The sequence below is a fragment of the Caretta caretta genome, chromosome 7 (assembly GCF_965140235.1).
Source record: "Caretta caretta isolate rCarCar2 chromosome 7, rCarCar1.hap1, whole genome shotgun sequence".
Classification (NCBI taxonomy): Eukaryota; Metazoa; Chordata; order Testudines; family Cheloniidae; genus Caretta; species Caretta caretta.
This window is the reverse complement of record NC_134212.1, coordinates 95,241,239-95,266,533: the sequence shown is the minus strand read 5'-3', so window position 1 is coordinate 95,266,533 and position 25,295 is coordinate 95,241,239. Positions and strand designations below refer to the sequence as shown.

The 25,295-nt window shown below is 38.2% G+C and overlaps 1 protein-coding gene across 4 annotated transcripts in view; it reads left to right on the top strand.

Annotated features, from left to right (window-relative positions):
- BTAF1 (B-TFIID TATA-box binding protein associated factor 1) overlaps positions 1-25,295 on the top strand; it is a 97,008-nt gene that overhangs the window by 22,160 nt on the left and 49,553 nt on the right. For all 4 annotated transcript variants that reach the window (XM_048858565.2, XM_048858563.2, XM_048858564.2 and 1 more), the window contains exons 7-21: positions 401-512; positions 1,347-1,415; positions 5,117-5,206; positions 7,647-7,742; positions 7,836-8,012; positions 8,598-8,738; positions 8,908-9,032; positions 14,300-14,420; positions 14,648-14,752; positions 14,979-15,128; positions 16,699-16,841; positions 17,024-17,198; positions 17,833-18,036; positions 21,259-21,685; positions 22,961-23,151. In XM_048858565.2, coding sequence (XP_048714522.1) covers positions 401-512; positions 1,347-1,415; positions 5,117-5,206; positions 7,647-7,742; positions 7,836-8,012; positions 8,598-8,738; positions 8,908-9,032; positions 14,300-14,420; positions 14,648-14,752; positions 14,979-15,128; positions 16,699-16,841; positions 17,024-17,198; positions 17,833-18,036; positions 21,259-21,685; positions 22,961-23,151 — 2,326 coding nt within the window. The remainder of the gene's footprint in view (positions 1-400; positions 513-1,346; positions 1,416-5,116; positions 5,207-7,646; positions 7,743-7,835; positions 8,013-8,597; positions 8,739-8,907; positions 9,033-14,299; positions 14,421-14,647; positions 14,753-14,978; positions 15,129-16,698; positions 16,842-17,023; positions 17,199-17,832; positions 18,037-21,258; positions 21,686-22,960; positions 23,152-25,295) is intronic.

The following is a 25,295-nucleotide window of genomic DNA, read 5'->3' as shown; positions in this document are numbered from 1 at the left end:
AATAAAATGAGTTTCTTCTAGACATTGTTTGAAAATTCTTCATCTTGCATTTCCCTCTTCAAATAGCTGGGAGAGGTTGGAAAGTGGGGTGGCACTGAGTATTCTTGTCTCCTATCTCTCACTAGGTAGATCACTGAATAATAAAGCTCATGGTAACTGTTATATACAAGGAATACATTCCAACATATTTAGCAGCTAAATGTAACTTGGTAGCTAACAGCTTATATTGCTTAGTTAAGAAGAGAGACTTCCTTTTGCTACTGAAGTCATGTAAAGAATGAACATAAATAAAAATTTGATAGGAATGTTTTCAAGACACTCTCAAGGGAAGTGATTACTCCTGTTACAATGCATAATGTTTCTATTCACAAACATGACATATTTTAACTTCCTTTTTTAGCAATGATAGCACTGATGGGGAACCAGAAGAAAAGCGCAGAAAAATAGCAAATGTTGTCATCAACCAGCCTGCCACTGACTCAAAAGTTTTGGTAGACAATGCACCAGAAGAGGTACAATATGTCCCCTTTTATTAAGGGATTGATAACTTGGTGATGTGGGTCAATGTTGTTTATTTTTAAACTACTTTGTGCTCCCAAATTCTTCTGTTCATTTTACCGTGAATTTACCAAAACCAGAAGAGGAGGGAATTTCACTTACAACTCATCTACAGCTACGAGAGCAGAGTGTTTTTTTCTGACACTGCATGTGAGGTTGAGAGATCACTGTTAATTGACTAGTGGTAGTCTGTGACTTCCGTGAACTTCACTTGAGAACCATCTGACTTCTTATTCAGTAGGCAGATTAACACTGCTGGTGGTTGTAGTCTTAAATTTAGGTGCCTTTAGGGTGTTAAATTGTAAAGCTAGGCTAGAGCAGGTAAAAGGTAATAAAAGATCATTGTGACCCATAAATAGTTTGTTCTGAAAATGCTGATAAGAGACAAAGATTAAGGGAACCTTTTTAATCAGACCTAATTTAGACTAAAATTTCTAGTTTATAACTGCAGAATTAAACAGTATCACCAAGACTTTTTGAAGAAATCCACAATTATGGAAAGAGACTGAAGCTTGGAAAATTGTAGAGTAGCTGTATTTGGATGTGAGAAATAGCATATGGGAAAACAGACCTCGTGTACCCTGGCTTGCTGTGCAACTAACTTGCTGTGTAGACAAGCCATAGTGGGAGAAAACACTAAAGTCAAAGTAATTTTTTTTATTTATTGGATAAACTAGTGGTGATGCATCTTGTGTTTGTATGTCTGTTTGACATGGAACTCTAAATTTCCCTAATCATTAACTTCAGATAGTCTCTCTTGTTGATTGGGTATTTTTGTTTGTTTTTAGGCAAATGAATGGCCTTTAGAAAGCTTTTGTGAAGAAGTATGCAATGATCTTTTTAACCCATCCTGGGAGGTAAGAATTATGCATAGCCACCTTATATCTAATTTGTACAAATAAGAAATTGATGCCATTAGAAATTGGGACTTGTATTTACATTTCATGCTTATGCTATGATCCTACATCAGGGACTACAAGTGCAGTTCTCTGCACTTGTGCTGCGTTCCATTTACTCCACTAGGACTCAACACAGATGCCCAGAGGTCTGATAGTGGATCCTTGAGTTCCACTGAAGTGAATGGGACTTGGCACAGGTGTAGATGTCTGTACTAGTTTTCCCTGATGTGGGATGGCCTAAATATTTTTTAGGTAAGCTTTGTTTCTTTAAATAACATCTGTTTTTACTCAGAATAACTAAATGCAGACTCCAGGGCAACTTTCTGGAGAGGCATTCGGTAATGTCTTAATTCATAAGAATGAAGTTCTGTATGTAGTCACCTAAACAGTTCAGTGACTATCTTTTGTAATACACAATTTTAAAAAGCAAATTCTGAATGTGATCTGACTTTCAGATCTATCCCCTATAAGGTTTTACTCAAGAGCAACTGCTCTTGAAAAGCATCTGGATTGCATGTCTTTGAATTTCCATAATTTATTGATGTCACACTAATTAAACAGTATGTGGTGGCTTTCTTCACTGGAATCCATAGGATCTGCATCCACACTGAGAACAAATTGCCAGCAATATTTAATTTTTAAAAGCCTTTGTTTGTTAGTGGGTCCAAAAAAAACCCCAAACAACTTTAAACAAAACTAATATGATTGTCACTCTGTAACAGACAGACTTCATAACTTAGTTCAGAGAGTATGTTTTAAGACCATTCTGTTAAACCTTAAACATCAAGACTTGTAAAGGAAGAGCTACATGAGTTTATCAGCACTACTATATAACCATGCCTATAGTCATGAGGGCAAATAATTGGTGTGATGCTGCATACGTTTTATATGGTGGTGTGGAGTCTAAGACTGCAAAATGTGTGGAATGGCATGACAAATAGAGCAAGATAATGTTTTGACCACATACAAGACACTTAACCTTTGGGATAACATGCAGTTGCAGAAAATCCTTGCATTCTTCTCCTCCCCCACCGCCTCTTACAAATCTCTTATTTAATGAGCTCTCAAGTAGAGTGCATCTCCCTTTTTGGAGTCAAAATCACTATACCTTGTTATGTTTTATTTTAGTGAGAAAATATTGATTAAAGTGGTACAATGCACTTACCTATGACTGCACTTCCTACAAGTCAAACATTCTCATTGTTCTATAGAGTAATAAAAAAATAAAATAAATAAATAAAAAAGCCACCACCTCAGTGTCTGTCCCCTCGGCTCAAGATAGCCATTGAGGTAGACTGCACTAGAGGAAACAAGCCTGCATCTACTTTAGTGAGCAACTCAAAACAGGGTGTTTCACTTAGTAAATTACAAAGCCATCTCCATTCATACATCCTCCAGGCATATTAAAGGTGAACTAAAGCTTTCTGCTAATGCACCTTTCAGTCTGACTCCTATAAGCAATCTAATCTAGGTTTTTGTATCACACCTATGTAGAATATTATAAAATGTACATATAAAGATACATTTTTTCGTTCCCCTTTCTAGTCGGCAAAAACTGGACTTCATTTTTGTTTTGTGGTAGCTTCTAGTTTGCTGGTGGAAGTGATCCTGTGTTTTATCTTATTGCTGAAAGAACAGAGGAGACCTAAGGGAAGGCAATAGTCTCTCTCTTCTCTTCTTCTCTCCCCCTCCTCCTTCCCCCCACACGCTTTCTGAATTGACTGTCTGAAATCTATTCAGGTGTTTTCTCCTTGGACATATAGCTGGGGAGGAAAAATCTACACCGATACTTCCATATCTTTTTGAAGGTGGGCAGATCTTTCCAGAGGTTGACTCCAGATTGTCATGTCATATATATATATATATATATTTATTCATTCTCACGGAGAGACTAATTTGTATATGGGACAAAAACATCCTAATAATTACTTGGTTATAACTTTCAAAATATTTTCAGTAATGAAACTATAGATTTAAAAATGGTTAGTGTAGTCTCTGCCTCAATACCTTGTCTTTTCGCTCTATATAGAAATATACACTTTGGTGCATTCAGCATCTCTACATTAGGATTGAAATGGAAGGCTTAGGACTTCTTCACCCTGCCTTTCATGTAACCTCAGATAATTTAGGGCTGAATGGCTTCCCAGACCACTGAGGAAATATTTTATTCTGATTTACCTGAAAGGTAAATCTTAATACCTCTGCTCCTTAATACAGCTGTTTGATATAACTCCTTAACTTTGTACTCTGCTATGGAAGCTGATATGCATGTACAAATGGAGTCACAGTGAATCGTTTATATGGTCACATACTGAGTTCTCAGAGCATTTTTGAGGGATTTGGGTCTCCATTGGTTCTTGCTTTGGTTAATAGAATCATGAAGACCATCAGAACCTAGAAGACTGATTGTTTCAAGCCACCACCAGTGAATTGATTCCCTGGGGAGCAGGACTTTTTTTTATTATTTTATTTATTATTAATATTGTTGTTTTTAGATCCATGGCTCTGTCTCCACCACTGGTCATGCTTAGAGCTCACATAGCCTACTGTACTGGTGCTAATACTTGGTTTTAGTGTTAATGAAAGATTCTTTGGTTCTGGATTTTGATGTCTAATGCCTGTATTTCAGATTGGTGGTAGCCCCTAACTCTCACCTATAATTTGCTATTCTAAGGGATGACTTGTGTGGCTCTGTATTCTGCCTCATTGTTTAACAGTAAAAACTTTCAGAATGTCTCCTTCTGGCTCTGAGAAATGTCCCTCAAATGTTTACACTCAAAGAGGTATTCCTGCACTTTAGAAGGAAAAATTGTTTGCCTAAAATTCTGTTTCTTTGATATCCACACACACTATTTCACCCATCTACCACCCCATGAAGTTTGGTTGCTGGATGGTGTGGTGTTTTTCAAAGTTTAGATTGTCTGCCCTCATGGTTGTCGTGTAGAAAATTCACTTTTTTGTGTTTTTTGTAGTTGGTATTTGTAAAGGAGCTATTGCTGCATGTGCATTTAGGAACTGACTGAGAGAGGTCTAGTGGATGCTAAGGCAGTGATAATTAAGATTGGAATGTTTGTGGAGGTGGAGGGAAGATCTGTCTTGACTATTATGCAGTCATCTAAGAGCCCGAGTCCTATATAATGATATCTTAGGATAAACATAATTACATATAAGTAACCCACATGCTTGCTGCTCTTAATCTACTAAGAAATATTGCAATCCCTTGATATGGTTAGGAAGATTTTGTGCAGTCACTCTCTTAAAACTTCATCCAGCATCGGTAAAGGAGTTTTGGTATAATAACTCTATATGTCTCTGAAGGAACCTCTACTGAGAACTATCTGGCACTCATAACACAAAAAAATAAAACCTAATAAAAATGACATCCTTCTCCATAATCAGCCTTTAGAGAAACGCTGAAGACTTCTTGGGAAGATCAGGGAAATCTTATTACTGATTTCCATCACCTTTGACCAGAAACTTCCTACGTATGTGTAAATGTTATAAAATGTCACCAGATCTGAAGCATTCAGAACTTGTTACTGGAAGGAAAAGCAGTTTATATTGTTTGAACATTTTCCGACTTCTTCAATTGATACTGAGCATTTGTAGATAGTAAAAGTAATAGGTCTGTTTTTATTCCCCCCTCTTGCACGTTTTAGGTTCGGCATGGTGCAGGCACTGCGCTGAGGGAAATACTTAAAGCACACGGGAAAAGTGGTGGCAAAATGGGAGACAGTACTGTAGAAGAGGTAAAATTAGAAGTCTGTGATTGATGATCAGCTTATTGAAAGAGAGACCAAGCAATATTTAAGTGTGGCTTCTTTTGCAACCTGTAGAACTCTTCTCTGCAAATACTAAAATTGGGATACACAGATGATAGAGGCAATTTAGGAGTGTGGGAGTGGCTGTAAAAGGTGAAATCTAATGACAGAATGTAAATCACCTTTTAAAAAAAAAAAAAAAAAAACTTGAACAAAGAGCCTCTGCATTGACAATTGAGTGCAAACTTGGATTTCAAGAATCAGCTTTGCCATTAGCAAGTATCGGAATCAATATGTTCCAAAGTTATGACAAGGCAAATTCTGCAGCATAAAATAGTTTGGCTAATTTAATAAACCTAATTTAGCTAAAATGGCTTTTAGATTATAAAGCAAGTTGTATAATGCTTTCTAATAGGAAAGCTGATGCCATTGGCTTGCTTTGGACTACTAAACCAGGAAGACGTATTTAGAAGACAGTCCCCATTTATTTAAAAAGAGCACTTGAGTGTGCTATTGATATAGTAGCCCATAGTAAGTTTTTTGGAAATACCTGCTAACTTCTGCCACCCTTCTTCACATAGTTGTTGTACTTCTTCACATAGTTGTTGTACAATCCTCTTGAGTTGGCTGTTGCAAAAGGGACTTTAAGGAAGGCATAAATGCCTCATCCCAATTGCAGAGCAAGTGGAAAGTAGTCAGGTCTGTAAGAGCCCATGGTGTAGAGGATGTTCAGGGTTTTTAGTTCTTGTTTTTTTCCCTTGGGGTGAGGGCGCATGTGAGAGACATACTTTTACAGCCCAGCAATTCTGCACCTTTGCAGTGGCCCAGAAAGGCCATTGCCATAGATATGGAAGTTGGGCTGCCCTACCCAGCACTGGGAGCCCATTACCCGGGGATGAAGGAGTGAGGTGGGCAGAGAGGTACAAGCTGCCATCTCTCCTTTTTGCATCCATGCAAGGATGTATTTGCCCCACTGGAACTTTTTGCAGAATACTCTGTGAATAAGGATGGGAGAACATGAACCTAAATATTTAGCCATTGAAGGTATTTTAAATTGTATAGCCTTTAGTTCTTTTATTGTTTGAAAATGCACTTGTCCTATGGAGATTGCAATTCATTGGCAGAACTGGGAAGAATAAAGTAAATAACAAGTATAGAAATAAAACTACATAAATTTCATGAATATTAAAATAACTTTTGGGGGAAGTGGTGGAGAGCTAATAATTCAAGGGGGCTTTTGAGGTGAAGGTGACTTTGGTAATGTCTTTTAGCATTTGTATAGTGTTCAGTCTCTAGATCCTAGTGAACTTAACTTACTGCTTAGTCTAAATAGAGATGGGAGGATACCTTAACTAGAGCAGGGCTTAGCAGAAATTGGTTGCTTTCATTCTATCTCTTTTCCTAGAATAAAACAATACTTGGTTTATTTTAGACTTCTGTTTGTAAATGTGTTCAAACAACTATTACAAGGTTCAGTAACTGACTTGTATAGTAGGGAATGGGCATTATTTAGTGTTTGTGAGTCTTAAGAAGATTTTCTAAAATTTTAATAATATTTAGAAGTATTAATACACATTAGAGATGGGTATATAGTAACAAAACTGGACCTAGTAACTAGATGAGTGCATAAAACTGTTACAGCTTTTCTTTTTTAACATCTGCATAGTGTCACAATTTGCCCACCTTGACCAATGCAGAGGAGGAAAAGATTGTTTAATATCTGCAGTGTGCTTGTATTGCCCAAGTAGTATTTGTTCAGTTTAAAATCAGTGCATCTTTGCTGATGTTTCCAGTTGTTCTAAAAGTGAGGCAGAAATTTCCAAGTAGTTCGCCTCTTATTTGGATAAGGGAAAATTTCCTAAATTCTGTTGGGTTCTTCTTCCACCCCCGAAAAGTAATTTTTGATTTGACCACTTAACCCTTCTTATATGGTTCAGTCCCATAAAAGCCTGGATGTTCAAGTGTCCTATGAGTAGAGCACGGAGGTACTGATGAAGTGAAGCCAGCCTCTGTCCAAACCCAGGTTGAGAGTCCAAGACTGCCCTATGCCCAGTTGTAGATATTGGAACCATAGCGATTCATCATGTATGCTGTGGCAGGCCTTCGTGACCCATTTGGGGTCCATGTGGAGACCCTTTCCTCAGCACACGCACATTTGCACAGTGGCTCCACTTGTAGTCCCGCTGCACAGAAGTTGTGCAAGGCTTAAGTGGTGCTTGTGACCTTGTGCTGCCCCTCCATGCAGTGGATTAATTTCACTACTGGAGAATTAGGTGATTGGGGCGGGAAATCTGCTTGTAATGCAGATACACAATTAGTCACAAGTTTAACTACTGTGATACAATCTTCTCAGTATGGTGAAGAAAAGGAATCTTGAGAATCTTTCTATGAACTAATTTAGCAAATGGTATTTAATTTCCTTTAACAGATGGCTCAGCAGCATCAGGAATGGCTGGAAGACTTAGTTATTAGACTCCTTTGTGTGTTTGCATTAGACAGATTCGGAGACTTTGTTTCAGATGAAGTAAGTGTCACTTCTTAGGCTTGCTAATCTATTTCCATGTCAGACTTCATGTAGAAATGCTTTGATTTATGTCCATCATTCACTATGTCCTAGGTTGTAGCACCAGTACGTGAGACTTGTGCTCAGACTTTGGGAGTAGTATTGAAACATATGAATGAGACTGGAGTTCATAAAACTGTGGATATTCTCCTGAAGTTGCTCACACAAGACCAATGGGAAGTGAGACATGGCGGTCTGCTAGGAATAAAGTATGCGTTGGCAATTCGTCAGGTAATCAATCACCTGTTTGTTGTGTTTTTCCTATTCAAAGTAGCTAACGCTACAAAAAATTTCCTTTCACAGAGACTTATTGTAAAACTCCAGAAACAGAAGTGAAGAGACTAGAGGGTGATACATGAATTTGATGCTGTCATTTGTTTTCAAGAAGCACATGTTTAAAATGTATGGCATATTAAATGAAACCATATCCTGTGGTGACTTCCTCCTCCTCTCTCCCCCCCCCCCCCCCCCGTGGTAAAACACCATGGCTTGGTACAACTGAAGACTGCCGTTTAGAGGTTCTAACAGTGGAATAACGAAAGTGTACTGAAGGTTCTGGCTGAGGCATATTTGTAGGACAAATTCAGTCAATTTATAAGATAGATTAGCTTTCTTTCATGAATGGTAACTTTTTAACTATTCAGAATGGTTGCTATTTCTGTTTCTGACCAAACTGCAGGGGGGAGGTGGTTGTCTGGGTTTTTTTGCTTGTTCTCTTTTTTAAAAGAGAAAGAAGAGGACTCTGAGATTGTGGAAAAGATATTCAGTTAAACAAACGTTTCCTCATTCAATTTATGAATTAAACTTGTTTTTTAGGATACGATTAATACTTTATTGCCTAAAGTCTTGCCTGCAATAATTGAAGGTCTCCAAGACCTGGATGACGATGTCCGAGCTGTTGCTGCAGCATCTTTAGTACCGGTAGTGGAAAGCCTTGTTCATCTTCAGTCACAAAAGGTGAATGGCTTATTTTCTACATTTTGACTTCAAAAAGTTCATCTTGGAGCTGAACAAGAAAGCAATGTTTATAGTGCAGTACACAAATTTTTAATTATTTTGTTATATAGAAGACTGACTTTTCTCTCTCTTTGTAAGATAACTTCTCCCCTTGTGCTTATTCCTCTAGGTGCCCTTTATTCTTAATACACTGTGGGATGCTCTTCTGGAATTGGATGATCTGACGGCTTCTACAAACAGCATCATGATCCTTCTTTCCTCCCTTCTAACTTATCCTCAGGTCCAAAAATGCAGGTACCTCTTTCCAGCTACTACTTAGGAGACAGATCTAAGCATTTGTTACTGAAGCAGTTCATATTGGAATAATCTAAATTTATAGCAAATTACACTGTATATGGAGGAGATAATGCATAATAATATTGGGAAGGTATCTTTCTGCAGTAAATGGATGCTGGTATAAATTTTGAGGACAAATTTTGTAAGTTGGTCGAAGGCTGTTAAAGGGCAGTGCACTTTCTGTTTTAGGACACACTAATAATCTAGAACCAAAATTTAACACACTTTGTCACTAGATTTAGCACCACTCTTTGTTAAGAAATTAAAGGTTAAAAAGCAATAGCCACTACTTATGCATGACCCTTAATTATTTCTGTTGTGCTAAGTGGGAGCTGTTATCCTGCACTAAACTGCCCCATTCTGCAGACTTCATATAAACAAACCCTGTTGACTATAATGGGAGAGTTACACCTATGCAACACACACCCAAGGGCTTCGGGGTCAGACCCCTAGCAAAATGCAAAGGAATAAATCTATCTTATTCACAGAACCACTGGCTGTATCACTGATGCAAGGAACCAAGTAAATAGAAGAAACTGGACAAATCCATGTTGGCTTCTACTCAGTAAACCAAATTTCCCCCCCCCCAAAAAAAACAAAAAAAACCCTGACTCTGTATTCTAAAACTTGCACTTAAAACTTAAGCAGACTTTTAATTTACGCTTGTCCTCTTTTTTCTCCATTTATTTTTTTTTCTTTTATCTGTCTCCTCGAATTGTCTTGTCTACCTGATTAAATGTTACCAGTGTATCCCTTTGTAAAGGTTGAGACCATCTCACTATATTTTTGTCATCCCTACTCATACATCAGGGAGATTCATTTTTTTTAAAACTCTAGTCCATTATTTAATAGTGAAGACCAAAAAAACCACAACCTCAAATTTATTTAGTTATACTGTCATAGCCCTTTTTAACAGCTGGGGGAGCATGGGGTGGAGGGGGGAAGAGGTAAAAATACTGCTTTAAAATGCTGTCAGCTGAAAAAAAAGATGAAATTGAAAGAGATATCAGGCTCTTAATTTTTGTCCCCAAAACCTTCCCTCTCATCGCTTTCTTGGTCACTGTGAACAACACCACCATTCTCCGTGTCACTCAATCTGGGTGTTGTCTTTGGGCCATTTCTAGACTGCTGCATTCAGACCGTGTCTAAATATTGCTTCTAACTGTTTGCCTACAGTGAGGAATTGAGTAGCATGGCTATTCTGGAATTTCAGAGTAACAGCCGTGTTAGTCTGTATTCGCAAAAAGAAAAGGAGTACTTGTGGCACCTTAGAGACTAACCAATTTATTTGAGCATGAGCTTTTGTGAGCTACAGCTCAGCCATTCTGCAGGAGTTCTTCAGGTATAATTTAGTTATTTTTGGAATTGCTCTCTGGACACTAGTCTGAAATATGTGACATTATTCCAGTATAATGTCAGCACATGGAAGTTATTCTGGAATAGCTATGCTGATTGATGTCCTTCATGTAGACAAGGCTTTCAGAGCCAGCCTTTATGGTCCATTCACACAATGTGACTCTCATCTAGTGTCTGGGCTTGTGTGATGGGGTTCGGTCCATCACTGCGGTGCCTCCTGCTGGCTGTCCTGGGGACTAGAGCTGTACACCAGTGTACTCTCTTCTGGTGGTGATTCGCCACTGTCACTTCTGCTCCAGGGACCCACGTCATTCCCAGGACTGCGGTGTCCTCTTCATGACGCAGCCCTCTGGCTGTGCCACACTTGGTGTTCCCCCTTCTGGGGGACAGTATCACAGTTCCTCAGTCCAGCCACTTTCTTAGTGGCAAGTGGGGACCAGGGGGACCTGGGCCTGCCCACTACTCTGGGTCCCAGCCCAGGGACCCTGTGGGTGGCCACCACTTGCTGCTTCCCCTCCAACTCCTCTGTAGAGCTCCCTGGGCCACTTCCCCGTGGCCCCAGCACCCTGTTTGCCCTTGCCTCAGGGCCTTAGCCTGCAAATCCCTGCAGCCTGCCAGGAGCTGCCTTTAGCTCCCTGAGTCTCTTCCTGTAGCACTACTATGTCCAGGGTGTGTGCTGCCCTCCGCCTTCAAGGCAGCCAGTCCTTCTCCCCCTTCAAGCTCCAGGGAGTGACTAAAGCTGCTGGGTACTGCAGCTCTTCTTATATGGGCCTGATTGGCTGCTCCTATAAGCCCTTCTGTGATTGGTGGCCTTCTGTGCAGCCTCCCTATGGCTCTGTTAACCCCTTATGTGCCAGTGTGGGGCATACACTACATCGCGGCTTGTCGCTGCCTCTCTGTTCTTCCCAAATGTTTATCTTCCACCCTTTTAATCTTCGCAGCAGTGTTTTGAATGTATTTATCTGGACTTGTAGCTCTGGCCATGTCACCATCCACCCTTAGCACCCCCCTCCTAGCTTGCCCATTTTTACTGCATCAAATACACTACTCGGGTTCACCTTTATGTTTCTTTTTGGTCTAGTCCTGCCCTAGCAATCACTACTTATGCACTAGTGAGGCCCACCTCTTACACCAAAAATGCCAATCTTCTTTACTTGTTCAGATTTTTCTCATAAGCACCTTCATGTGTTCTTCCATGCCATCCTATATGCATAAAGGAGTTTCCTGTGACAATTTAGTATCCTTGTTCAGCTCTCTTCTTAATTTTCCTTTGTTATGATGGCTACAGAACGCTTGATAATGGCTCGACAGCTGATGTGCTCTGACCACTGCTGCTTTTACTTACAATAGTCTCACATTGAGCCCTATAGTTTATTATTTGCAGTGTAGAAACAAATAATTAAGTTCTTTAGGAAATCAAAGTAGAGAGATTCTATGAGAAGCTACTGTGAATTAAATCCAAGGGTTCAAGTTGCATCATAATGACTTTTTAAAGTAATACTAAGCCTTTGGGATTTTTCCCTTCTCTCCAGCTGATGGTCTGAGTTGGTTTTTTGTTGTGTATTATACGGCTCTTGTCCTTGTGTCTCTTCCCCTGCCCTTTAAAACAATTAAATACAAATCCATCTTTTACTTAAGGCTTCCAAGCTATTCTGCAACTCCTTTCTTTCCAGCGACCCTACGTTTTGAAATTTCACTGTGATGTAGAACCTTGAATTACCATTAGAGTAAATCGTTTTAGCTATTTTGGGGGCTGGGGTGGGGCGTGAAGGGTAAAAACTGTAGTTTTGATATTTTAAAAGCCACAATAAACCAGTTTATTGTACAAGTAAAATTTTAACTATTAACAATTTAGTGCATGACGTGACTTTACTGCCATGTATTATGACACTTCTGTGTTGGTTTGGGTTCACCTAATTCTCTATTTTGTATGTATTGATATGTGACTATATAGGTATAATCTAGTTTACATAACTTCATAAAGAGACTTTTGGGAATGTTCTAAAGATGAAACTAAGTGGCATTCTCAGTCTTCTGTTTTCAAGTAGCTTATGCTGCTGCTGATTCCCTTTGTTGCCTCCCACACATCAGCAGGTAAATTAGTAGAGGGCCACGTTTTTTTACTTGAAACAGGAAAAGAAAAAGTGTAAATCAAGACCGAGAAAACTAATGTTTTCACTCAACCTCTGACCCTCACTTATTTAAACAGCGAGTTCATTAATGCCAGAATTAGAAGTGGAGACACATCTATCCTTTTGACTCCTTTTTAGTAGGAGCTTGGCTATACCAGGGTGTGAATCTGGAAATTATGTACTTTGTACCACTTCTTGGGTGTATATAATCTGCTTTTCATGATATGCAGTAACTCAGTGGAATTTTTGGGGAAGACCCATATGATGATCTCTGGGAGTTTTGATTTTACCACACTAACAAACAGCTTCAATCAAGGTGTTTGAATTCACTGTAGCATAGTGTGCATATTGCAATTTAGTGGTGGCTTTTACATTGACAAAGGATGCAGACCCATTATGAATCTCCGTTTTTGAATGAAGCTTTTCTGTGGGGGGAAAAAAGATTTGCCTATGGGAGGGTTCAACTCTATATCCTTAATCTTAGGAGGTAAATTGAATATCTAAAAATAAAATCGCCTTCTCAATCTCTAATCTTCCTCCACCTGTTTTGTTTTCCCTTCCTTATAATTTTTTCCTCCCAATTCCTCCATTGTCTTCTGCTTCTGTCTCTCACTATCTCACAATCATGTGTACGTGCTGTTTATTCGGAGGACAATAATAACTCTTTAATAGCTGTAAATCGCTGCCTTTAAAGACCAAAGCATTGGTAAAAGATTTGTTTGGATTAATCAGTGGTTTTATTAATAAATATTTGCCTCTTTGTTTTGCATGTACAGGCTTTTGATTCATTTAGATTTATTGCAGTAACTGATTTTTGTTTCCTTTTTAAAAGTTTACTTGTGCTTATCCAATAGCTAGGACTACAGCAGTTAACTTTTCCACAACAATAAAGTGAAGAAATATTTCACCTTGGGGCTTTGGTGAAGACAATAAATCACTTGAGTTCCTTTCTCTAGATAGAATTATGCCATTAAATCTTTGAGGAATCATCAATGAGATGCCTTGGTTGAAGGTTCTCATATAAATTATGAAAACAATCTGTTTTGAGAGAGCCACCTTACAGAGCTTTCCATCCTTACCTCTAGTCTCAGATATTATAATTGCAACATTTTCAGTATATTCTCACAATGTTCGTGCCAATATTAAAATCTCAAGCAGGAAAAATCAGAGTTAAGGCAGAAACTTTGTAATTCATTCCATTGCATGGAACGTGGTATCTCCGATGAGTTGATGTGTAATAACTATTTTCATTATCAGGCAGAAGGAGTTAGCTAAAGAAAAGTTTCATCCTTAATGCTTAACTGCATGACAGATGAAGAAATTCTGACTGACCTTTAAAATGAAATGTGCTTATTTCTATGTATGTGCTTGTTGGGGTGGAGGTGGGGAAGGGGGACATACTCTATTTTGAGTGCGGAAGAAGCCATAGCAATTAAGCATATAGTTACCGTAGGACCTTACTAATTTGGACAAGCTTCTGAATTTTGCCATTCATGAGTAAACACCAAAAAAAAAAAAAAACCACAACTCAAACCATTTATTTTGACCATTGTAGTTGAGCTATAACTTGATCCTGCACTTAACATGGCCTGGGGAATACACAGTGTTACTTTTCTATTTTTCCTTTCAAAAACATCCCTTTTTAACTAAATATTATACCTGGGTTTAAATAAAATGAACTTAGATTTTTTTAATTTCCTTTCTCTTACACCCCCCTCACCCCTCAAAATGTTCCAGTATTCAGCAATCACTCACCGTTTTGGTCCCACGTGTATGGCCATTCTTGCATCATACTATATCATCTGTTCGAAAAGCAGCGTTGGAAACTTTATTTACGCTCTTATCTACCCAAGACCAGGTAAGAACTAAAACTTATAATACCACTTACCAATCACAATACAGAAGTGCATTGCATTGTCTTTGAGTCACTTGATAACTCTTACAAGTTATGTGGAAAACATTTGTGGCCTACTTCTGCTCTGGGTAGAGGTGGGTGCCGCTTTAATAGCAAGAACCTAAAATAGTATGTTTAAATTTACTTTGTATATTGGAATTTTCTCTCACTTATCATATCCCTGTCTTCAGAGTTCTTCAGCCTGGCTAACTCCGATCCTGCAAGATATGTTGAGGCACATTTTTCAGTTTTGTATTTTAGAAAGCAGCCAAGATATTCTGGATCTTATTCACAAGGTATTTATTTAGCTTATGACTATGCTATCTTTTATATACCACCCTTTTTCAGATGCATGACCTTCAGTCTACATAATTGCATGGCGTTATACTGCTATACATTGATTTTACTATGATCATTGTGAAACTGTTCCTAGATCTTGCACGTCATGTTCATCAAATGTTTGAATAGATGCCATGATACGTATTTCTAATGTACACAAATTTTTTTTTTTCCTCCCTCAAGGTGTGGCTGGAACTGTTAAACAAAGCATCAGTACAATACGTGGTAGCAGCGGCTTGTCCGTGGATGGGAGCCTGGCTCTGCTTAATGATGCAGCCTTCTCACTTGCCTATTGATTTAAATATGTTGCTAGAAGTAAAAGCCAGATCAAAGGTAAAGATTTTTAAAACCTGTGTGGGAAATCAAGGAAACTGAGTGATTACTGAGATTCTGTAGCAAACTGTGACTGGCCTGTGTAGAAAGGAAGGAGAGTGCTATTGACCCCAAGACTCTGTGGGCATTACCACCATAGAGGTGGAACTATGAATCTCTACAGCAGCCTGCAGAGCAGTCCCACTACTTGTGTATGTGGCCATTCAAGGAAATATAGTCACTACTGGGGTTCCACTTGCAGCAGTACAGTTTTGCATCACCCTGACACAAGCCAGTACCTAAATGGCACAACTTGGCCCTGTATAAGAACTTTAAAATGACAGTTTCTTTTGGTAAGCTTTGACGCTAATATTACAGCTATGGCACAATTTTTCTTCTTTATATAAATAATTTTGTCAAGGCCAAATACAAATGTATGTAATAAAGCCTATTGTGCAATTAATAGAAGTTGTTTAACTAAAAGTAATTTCATAGAATCATAGAATATCAGGGTTGGAAGGGACCCCAGGAGGCCATCCAGTCCAACCCCCTGCTCAAAGCAGGAACAATCCCCAACTAAATCATCCCAGCCAGGGCTTTGTCAAGCCTGACCTTAAAAACTTCTAAGGAAGGAGATTCTACCACCTCCCTAGGTAATGCATTCCAGTGTTTCACCACCCTCCTAGTGAAAAATTTAAACATTAGTTCACTCAAAAATGCCTCAGAGCCTCTCTGGCAGATACTCTGATTCTCCATATAGTAAATACTCTTTAGACCTGGTCTATACCTAAAACTTGTCACTCGGGGTTGTGAAAAATGTTGCACCCAGTGCACTATAGTTAGGTCAACCTAACCCCTGGTGTAGATGAGGTTAGATTGATGGAAGAAGTCTTCAGTTGACCTAGCTACCACTTCTCAAAGTGTTGATGTTACAGGAGTTGTAAGTTGATGGAAGGGGTGTTTTTGTTGATGTTGCTAACATCAATGTAGGAAGTGTCTACTCCTGTGCTGCTGTAGTGTACCCTTACCTATCTGTGGATGGATCAAACTATGTACTGTGCTCCTTGTAAACCCTCTACTGTTTTATAAGGTTCTAGATACTTCTTATTTCAACATGTTTTCATATCTGATCTGTAGCACCTATGTGTATCATTTCTCCAACTTCTGTTTTGCAGAATTGAATCCGCTTTCTCAGGGTTACTTTACTTGTGAGAAACTGTCATATGGTGTTTTTCTTCTTCACTTGTTCTGGCCTCAGATTCAAACTGGAGGTCTAGCAGCACACTGGCTTAGCTAAGTTAGTTAATATTCAAACCAGGCCACACATTTAGCAGTGCAGGGCCTCAGCAATAGCTCATAGTCATCTATCCATGATTTAAGCACTTTCAAAAGTCACTGTCAGTTATTCAGAGATCCTGGACTAATGTACAATAAAATCTGGTGTGGATGTTTTCCAAATCACTACATAGAACAATTATAATTTAATATGGAAATGTGAATTCATAGGGTTTTGTTTTTTTGCCTGAAATACAGAAAACTTTGGAAAGCAAAACAGACAAGATTTCTTACTACTTCTGTATTTATTCCATAGGAAAAAGCAGGTGGCAAGCTGCGTCAAGGTCAAACCCAGAACAAAGAAGTGATACAGGAGTATATTGCTGGTGCAGACAGCATTACAGAAGATCTGGCAACCAGGGATTATGTTGTTATGCGAGCCCGGGTGATGGCAGCAAAGTCAGTTTGTGGAAAATATGAAAAAAAAATACAAAAACAATACATAATCTAAAAATTAATTTGTAAAATTTTTGCTAAAATCTAACTTATCTGAGACATTTAACTTTGTCTTTAAAGTATGAACCAAGGAGTGAGACTAATGTTACTGTAACACTTTTTTTTTTTTTTCTTCTTTGGTCAAGGTTGTTAGGAGCACTTTGCTGCTGTATTTGTGATCCAAGTGTAAATACCGTTCCTCAAGAAATAAAACCAGCTGAATCACTAGCTCAGCTACTGCTTTTCCATTTGAATTCGAAATCTGCCTTGCAAAGGATTAGTGTTGCGTTAGTAATTTGTGAGTGGGCTGCCTTGCAAAAGGTAGGATGCTTTTTACAGCAAAAATTAAATATGATTTACTAAATTAATGACCTTTTCTGTTGTCTGAAATAGAAGTACAACAAAAAAGCTAATACTGTATTTTTATACTGTTAAATGATGATGAAATCTGACAGGTGAAGTAATGGCATAGAATGATACTGAATTATTTTAAAGTTGGCTAAAAGGTGACACTGTCGTTCAGTGAATGTGTTAAGGGTTCTACAAGTATTCACTCTAGATGGATACTTGACTTTCTTTTAATATCAATGTATTCTGCATAAATGTATACCATCTTTCCTTTTGTTATGATTTTGTTCTTGTTTAGTAAGTTATTCTCCATCCATGTAAAATTGGGTGTTAAACCTACTTGGAAAAACTTTTCCATTAATACAGTACTGATGAATGCTTAATTTTTATAAAATGTTGGGACCATTAACTGTTTTCATGGTATACGGAAGTTTGTGTGCACATCTTCATTTTTGTCGCTTTTAAGTCTTGCTGTGTTAAAAGCTTTAAATGTTTTGTTCAGGAACATCTAATTAGCGAAGTTGAGTTGTGTTCCTTCATCTTAATTGAACAAAATAACCAGTTTGAACACTTGAAGATCTGAATTGATTGGCTTGTTCTGTTTTAGGAATGTAAAGCTGTAGCCCTTTCTGTGCAGCCACGCTTACTTGGAGTCCTTTCTGAGCACCTTTATTATGATGAAATTGCTGTTCCTTTTACACGAATGCAGAATGAATGTAAACAACTCATTTCATCACTAGCTGATGCACACATTGACATTGGGAACAGAGTAAACTACAGTGTATTTACAATAGATCAAGCTAATGAACTGGTGAGTAAATCTGAATTAAGAGGTAGTTTCTAGTCCTAATTTTCAATGTGCTGTATAATAATGCTGAAGAATTGCAATGCTTTTCAGAAGTCAGTACATATATTGTGACTTGAATGGTTGATTTTTCTGGCATAAGATAAGAAATGGATGTTCATTATATGTGCACAGAAGAAGATGAACCAAAAGATTAGCAGCATGATATTTTTCCATTGAAATATATATCTTACAGAATTATAGAGGCACCATTTTAAACCCAACTACTGGATTCGCTATCAACATCCTTTTAGGTCAGTGCTTTAAAAAACACTTAGGCAGTCAAATGTTAATTGAGGCTGATAGGAAATATGCAAATCCAGGTTTTCTGGGAAGGGTAATTTTTCTTTGTGATCGCATATGTTCATTCCACCTTAGGTGTGTGCACACCCAGTGCACCAAAGCCAGAGATTTTTCCCTTAGCAGAACCCGTCAGGGTGGTACATGTGCCCTCTACATGATGGTATAAAGGAAGAAGCTGCTCCAGCTTCTCCACAGTTCCTTCTTACTGTCCTTTAGGAGTGTCCTTCCAGATATTGTGGAGAGTTGGCACCGATTCCCCTTCTCTGGTGCTGAGGAAGGCGCACGGATCACATTCCTTGAAGGAGCCATGCTTGTCTAGAAGGTTGAGGTCCCCGTAACCATTCTCCAGTGAACAAGCAGAAGGATGAGGTGGAGGATGGGACAAAATAAAGCTTCTTCTGGGAAGAAATGCTCCCCACTACACACCTCTTCTTTTCCTTAATGATCACTGAGGCCAGCCAGCCACTTCTGTACCAACCCCTTCAATGCAAAAAATATCTTGGTACTGATGACACTGGAGGGCTATCCAGCAGCATGGGACCTGTTCTGTATCTCTGAGCTGGATTATCTAGTAGTGCAGTGGACAAACTAGCCGGTACTGCTTGATCTCAGGCTTCATCTATAAACTTACAAAGACTGGTTCAGCCCTTAATACTATGGTCACCGTCAAGGATCTCTCTGACCCACACTTTTTCCTACTATCATGCCACAGTGTCATGCGGGGAGCTCATATTGTTGCTTGTCCACTATGACTCCTAAATCCTCTTCAGAATTATTGCTTTCCAGGATACAGTCTCCCATTCTGTAGATGTGACATGCATCCAGGAACTTTGCATTTGGCTGTATTAAAACTCATTCTCTGTGAAAGGATGCAGATTACCAAGTGATCGGCTTGCTCTGTGTGACTAACCTGTCCTCGTTATTTATCACTGCGTGATCATTGTATTATCCACAAATTTTATCAGCAGTGATTTTATAGTTGCTTCCAGATCACTGACAAAAATGTGAATAGTATTTTAGGCTCAAACAGATACCTGAAGAACCTCATTAGAAACATGTCTATATGATGATGATTTCCCATTGACAACTACTTTTTGAGACCTACCAGATAGTTCTTAATCCATTTAACCTGTGTCTTTAGTGATTATTCTGTTATGCTAACTTCTTATTCAGAATGTAGTGCAATACTAAATCAAGGTATATTAAATCTACACTGTTACCTTTATCAACCAAACTTGTAATCTCAAAGAGTGAAATCGGGTGCATTTGACAAGGCTTTTTTTCCATAAAACAAAGTTGAATGGCATTAATTATATTTCCATCCTTAATCTTTCAATTGAATACCATATCCACTTGTTCATTATTTTTCCCTGGATTAATGTCCAGCTAACTAGCCTGTACCTACCCGAGTCTTCTGTTTTTTGTTTGCCCTTTTTTAATATTGGCACCACATTGGCACTCTTCCAGGCTTCTGGAATTTTTCTGGTATTCCAAGATGTATTAAAAATAAAGGTCAGCAATCGGATCTCCTCAGTCGACTCTTGGGTGCAAGTTATCTAGGCCTGATGATTTAAAAACACTTATCCCTAGCAGAGGTTGTCTAACCCTCCTTAGTTACTAATGAACAGGAAAGTATTGCATCATTCTCCATGATATGAATCTATCATTCTGCTTCTGTACAAATGCAGCACAAATATTTAGTGAACACTTGTGCATGCTGTCTCATTACTAACAATGTTAGTATTTTCATCTAGTAATGAGCTCTGTACCACAGAGTAGGTGCAGCAGTGTCCCTACCAGATTTCCTCTTGCTCTCTACCCACCTGTGTGCCTGGAGCAAGTTTCAGGGTAGTGAGATCAATCAGCATTTGCTGAACAGCAGACATAAGGCCCATGTCAAATCCAAAGATCTTGAGTGTTCCAGGAGCACTGCAATCCTTTTATTACAAAGTCAGCTGAGGAGCAGCTCAACTTCCACATGACTCTGTAGCATTGCACGTCTTGCCCCAGTATGCTGGACAGCACAGCTCTTCTTGCCTGTCTCTCTTTTTCTCAGACCCCCATGCTGGTAATCCATAGAATGTCTAGCTATTTCTGGCTGGGCACAGGACAACTTAAATATAGGGAATTCCCAGACTCTCCCCCAAGCTTCAGTGACTTGCCAGTTTGCCAGTCATCTGGGTCTTGCTGCAAAATTGACTAACAGGAGTTAGGCAGATACTGAAGAACACTCTTTGGAATCAGGACTTATGTGATATCCTTCTAACCATTTATCTGTGTCCCAGATGAGGAATAGTGGGAGAGGGGTCCTGCAAGTAAGCTGGGGGAAAGCAGGGCAAAGGGAGCTGTGGGCATGAATGGAAAGAAATTATGGAATGATTAACAAAAGTGAGGAGAGACAAAGAAATTAATGATGGGAGATATTTAGAAAGGGAGAAGGAAAGGTAGTCTACTGGAGGGATGTAAGGTAAAACGCACTCGTCAGGGGTGGGGGGAAGAGAAGAAATGTCAAACAGAAGAAAATAGAAGAAGAAAAAAACTGGGCCACATTAAATATTCTACAGAAAGCTTCAATCGGGATGTAAAATGTATTTTGACATGGTGTATGTGTAGTGGGAATCCCAATTCATAGGTACCAGCTAGTACTTTTTATTCCCCATTTAAAAAAAAAAAAAGGGGGGGGCAGACATTTTAAGCAAAGCTCCCATTGGCTTCACTGGGGCCAGAATTTCACTCAGTGTTAAAGTTGAAATGAAAGTGTGATCACCTGTGTCTTTAACCCAGTATTTCTTTCATCATGCACAAACCCCACCTCCTCTTTTTTAGAGGAAATCTGGTTGTGCTATAAGCACAAATTGGTTTTAACTCTAGTTTTCTTTTCATTAGGTTACTACTGTTTTCAATGAAGTTACATCAGCTTTTAATTTAAATCCTAATATTTTACAACAATTGGACAGTAAACGACAACAAGTCCAAATGACGGTTACGGAAACAAACCAGGAATGGCAAGTGTTACAGCTGCGAGTCCATACTTTTGCTGCATGTGCTGTTGTGAGCTTACAACAACTTCCAGAAAAACTAAATCCTGTCATAAAACCTTTAATGGAAACTGTCAAAAAAGAAGAGAACATACTGGTACAAAATTATGCAGCTTTGTGCGTAGCTAAGTTACTTCAACAGTGTACATCAAGATCTCCATGCCCCAACTCTAAGATCATAAAAAATCTCTGCAACTCTCTCTGTGTGGACCCACATCTTACTCCCTTAGCAGCATGTCCTGCACAACCTCAAAGCAGCCATGAAAACTCTAAAGGTATATTGTCGAAGTCTGTGTCAGTTTTTTGAAAAAAATTGCATAAATGAAATATTTGTTGTTTTTATATAGTAGATATCTACATGAGTGTTCTACTTATGTATTTAAAATCAATCAGCTGTTTTAACTTCTCGTTAGAACTGTAGGAGATGTCTGAAAAATTAGTAGCTATGTACATTTATTTTTTGAACATAGCAGTGTAGCTCAAGAATTGGTCTTAGTGAATTTTCTGGAAGTTTTTCTGTGGAAGACTTTTTAAAACACAACAAAAAAACGGACTCCTGGGATGGTTTTTTAAATTGAAATGTTTCATGGAGCAGAAGTGTGATGCTATGTGGAAATGAGGGATGTGTTTCTATTCTGTTAGAATAATATTGCTAGTACAATTTTACATAGAATAAACCTAATGTGGTTGCATGTTGTAGTTCTGCAGTCTAATCATAAGACAACTGAAAATTAAATGTTCACAAATACATGTAATGATGTTAACGGAAAAAATCAGACCCTGCAAATATAGTCCTGAAAATTAATGCTTTTCCATTCTTGTGGCTGAAAAGTAAATCTCTACCTCTCAGATGAACAATCTGAATCCTAAACTTTAAGAAACAAAATTTTTGAAATATTAAATTTATTGTGACTTGACTAACATTTTATGTCCTTTTGTATGTGTGTTTAGAATTGGAAGTAAAATACTTCTGAAGTAAATTCCACGTAACACATACATATATGGTACTCACATATCTGATGAAACCTAAAAATGTGGTTGGTTAATCTTTTTAATACCACTCCTACTACTTGAAAAGTAACTGAAAAAGTAATGCTAGTTAACCACATCTATATTAATTCTTCCTTTAGATCTGTGGGTAACGAAAGTATATTTCCCATCTTAAATTTCAGGGTAAAATTCTTCCGAGTCTCTACAAACAGAGATGGGGGAGTGAGTGTGCATCACGATAATTTTGGTCTGATGAGCTGCTTTCCTTAAATTCTTGCAATTATACATTCAATTTTACTATGAACTACTTGCTCACTACTAGTGTGTGGTTTCTCTCCAGAGTAGCTCAGTGGACTAGGCACACCCTAATTAGGGAGGTGTGGCTTCCATTCCTGGCTCTCACTGACCCACGGTGTGATCTGGTGCAAGTCAAATCACCTCTTTCATTATCCACAAAATGATATTTACCCTTCTTTCTAAAGCAAGTTGAGATTGTTACCACTGCCACCCATTTCTGGTACTGTATTTTAAAGTAGATTTTCAACTTTATCCTCTTATAGGACCCAACTCTGAGAGAGATGGGATGCACCATACTGTCACCAAGCACAGAGGAATAATTACTCTGTATAGACTTCAGAAAGCTGCTTTCGCCATCACAAGTAGGCGAGGTCCTACACCAAAGGCTCCAAAAGCCCAAATTGCAGACCTTCCAACAGGCAGTAGTGGAAACCTCACCACAGAACTTGATGAGGTAAATAAGTTGGGTTGGTTTGTTTTTTTGTGTGTTGGTTTTTTTTTAAAGAGCTAGATTATTGATTATCATTATACTTAATAAGACATGTTCTTCTAAATGTAGCTGTATTTCAGTCAATGGAGTTACACAAAGGATGGCGTAATAGTTTTTCTTAATTAAAAACTGAGTCCATGTTTACTTTTTTATGTTGTAAGCAGCATGAAGAATTTATGTTCAAATAGAGGAAGAATTAAATATCTGTAGTGGTATTAAACTTAAAATAAACTAATTCTAAAGGGAAACATTTAGTCCTGAGTAAAATAACTATTCATGTAAATGGGACATGCAGAATTAAATTCTCAAGTACTACATTAAAAGTGTGCCCTCTCCCTGGTGTCTACGTTGGGGGGAGGGACAGAAGACTGCTCAATATGTATTACAGAAATTTGAGACAGAACCCGAAGACTTTTTAAGTATCTCTGAATTTCACATTTGTAATGTGTCAATTATTTTTGCAAGTGTTGTATTAACTAGTTGAATTAAAGAATCTGAAAGCATCCCATTAATACCTTATTCACATTAAAATCTACTTCTAAACAATTTTATTTTAAGCCATTATTTACTGTGTAAATTTGTATTTAGTATTGCTTTGGGGGACCCAGTAGAAAGTAGTGTTAGACTGATACATGTAATCTATATGAATAATAGCTAGTCTTCAAACAACTGGCCACCTAGCAAATCAAAGAAAAAATTTAGAACTGATCTGCTTCATACAATAGACTAGTGTAAATTCATTTGAAAAATATCATTTCTAAGGTAAGGTCACCATGGTTAAATGACAAAAATCTTTTTCTTTCTTACTCATCACTAACTTTTAGCTTGAATGTGGAAGTTGTCAGAGATGATAACTTGGCTTTGTAATTACACATTACTTAGTTCCCTTACAAACGTTCTACATACATGCCTTTTTGTAAATAATTAAGTGAATTAATTTACAATGTGCTTCCTCTTTGATATTTTAAAAGTTGAACTGGATATCTTCTGCAGAAGCTTAAGTTTTTCTAGATTATAAGTTCATAAACCATGAAAATAAATTCATATTTTATGAGTAACTCCAACCAGTAAACTGGAAATGGCATGAAATTAGTTCTGTATGCTCAATAAAAAGAGGAAGCTGTTCTCTGAGGTATTTTGTGGGGAAGAGATGCTTGCTGTGTTTTCTCTGAGGGGGAAAAAATGAAGTTTCTATAATGCCAAATAACTTATTGTGTGGCTCTGAAACTCAAGAGATGCATTTACACTAGGGAATCTTAGTGGAAAACATAGGGGGAATCTTTTATTTATTTATATAAAAAAACCTGCTCTACAAGTATACATGGCAGAGCCTTGTCTATGCTTTGGCTCCCATCAGTGCAGATTTTTCTTCTAAAACTCCTTAGTGTAGACAGATCCAAAGTATGAACTTCAACTGGATATTTGCAAAAGTAAGATGTATTTTCTGCCATGCTTACTGTTCAAAGAGCCCCATTTGCTCCACTAGGACTTAAGTGCTTAACATTAAGTACTTAACATGAGTAAGTCTGGCAGAATCTATTATACTGTAACTCAAAATTCATAGGTTTCAGCGTAGCAGCCGTATTAGTCTGTATTTGCAAAAAGAAAAGGGGTACTTGTGGCACCTTAGAGACTAACAAATTTCATAAGCAGTTATGGCCCTGATTCAGCAAGGTAGTTAAACACATGCATAACTTTAAGCAGGTGAGTAGTCCCCTTGACTTCAGTAGGACTACTCCCCTGCTTAGAGTTATGCATTTGCTTAACTACCTTGTTAAATTGGGAGCTAAAACACAAGGAACTGCTAACTGGATGCTGCATAGGAACTATAAATAGTTCAGTTTGCCCTCCTGCATAATACCGCTTGTAAAGATTGTAAGTGCCTGTACTGTGAACTTCCAGAGAGCAATAATCACAGAAGTTACTTCCCTTTCTCTTGGTACAGGATTCCAAAGGTATAAAAGTTGGAGCATCCCCCAACTGTCCTTCAGTATCTTCTACCACCAAAGGTGCAGCAAGCTCTGATAAGACTCTGAGAGCTTGTCTACGTGGGGAAGTTAATGAGCATCAGGTTAGGGGGTGAATTTAGAGCCAGTAGCTATTCTTCA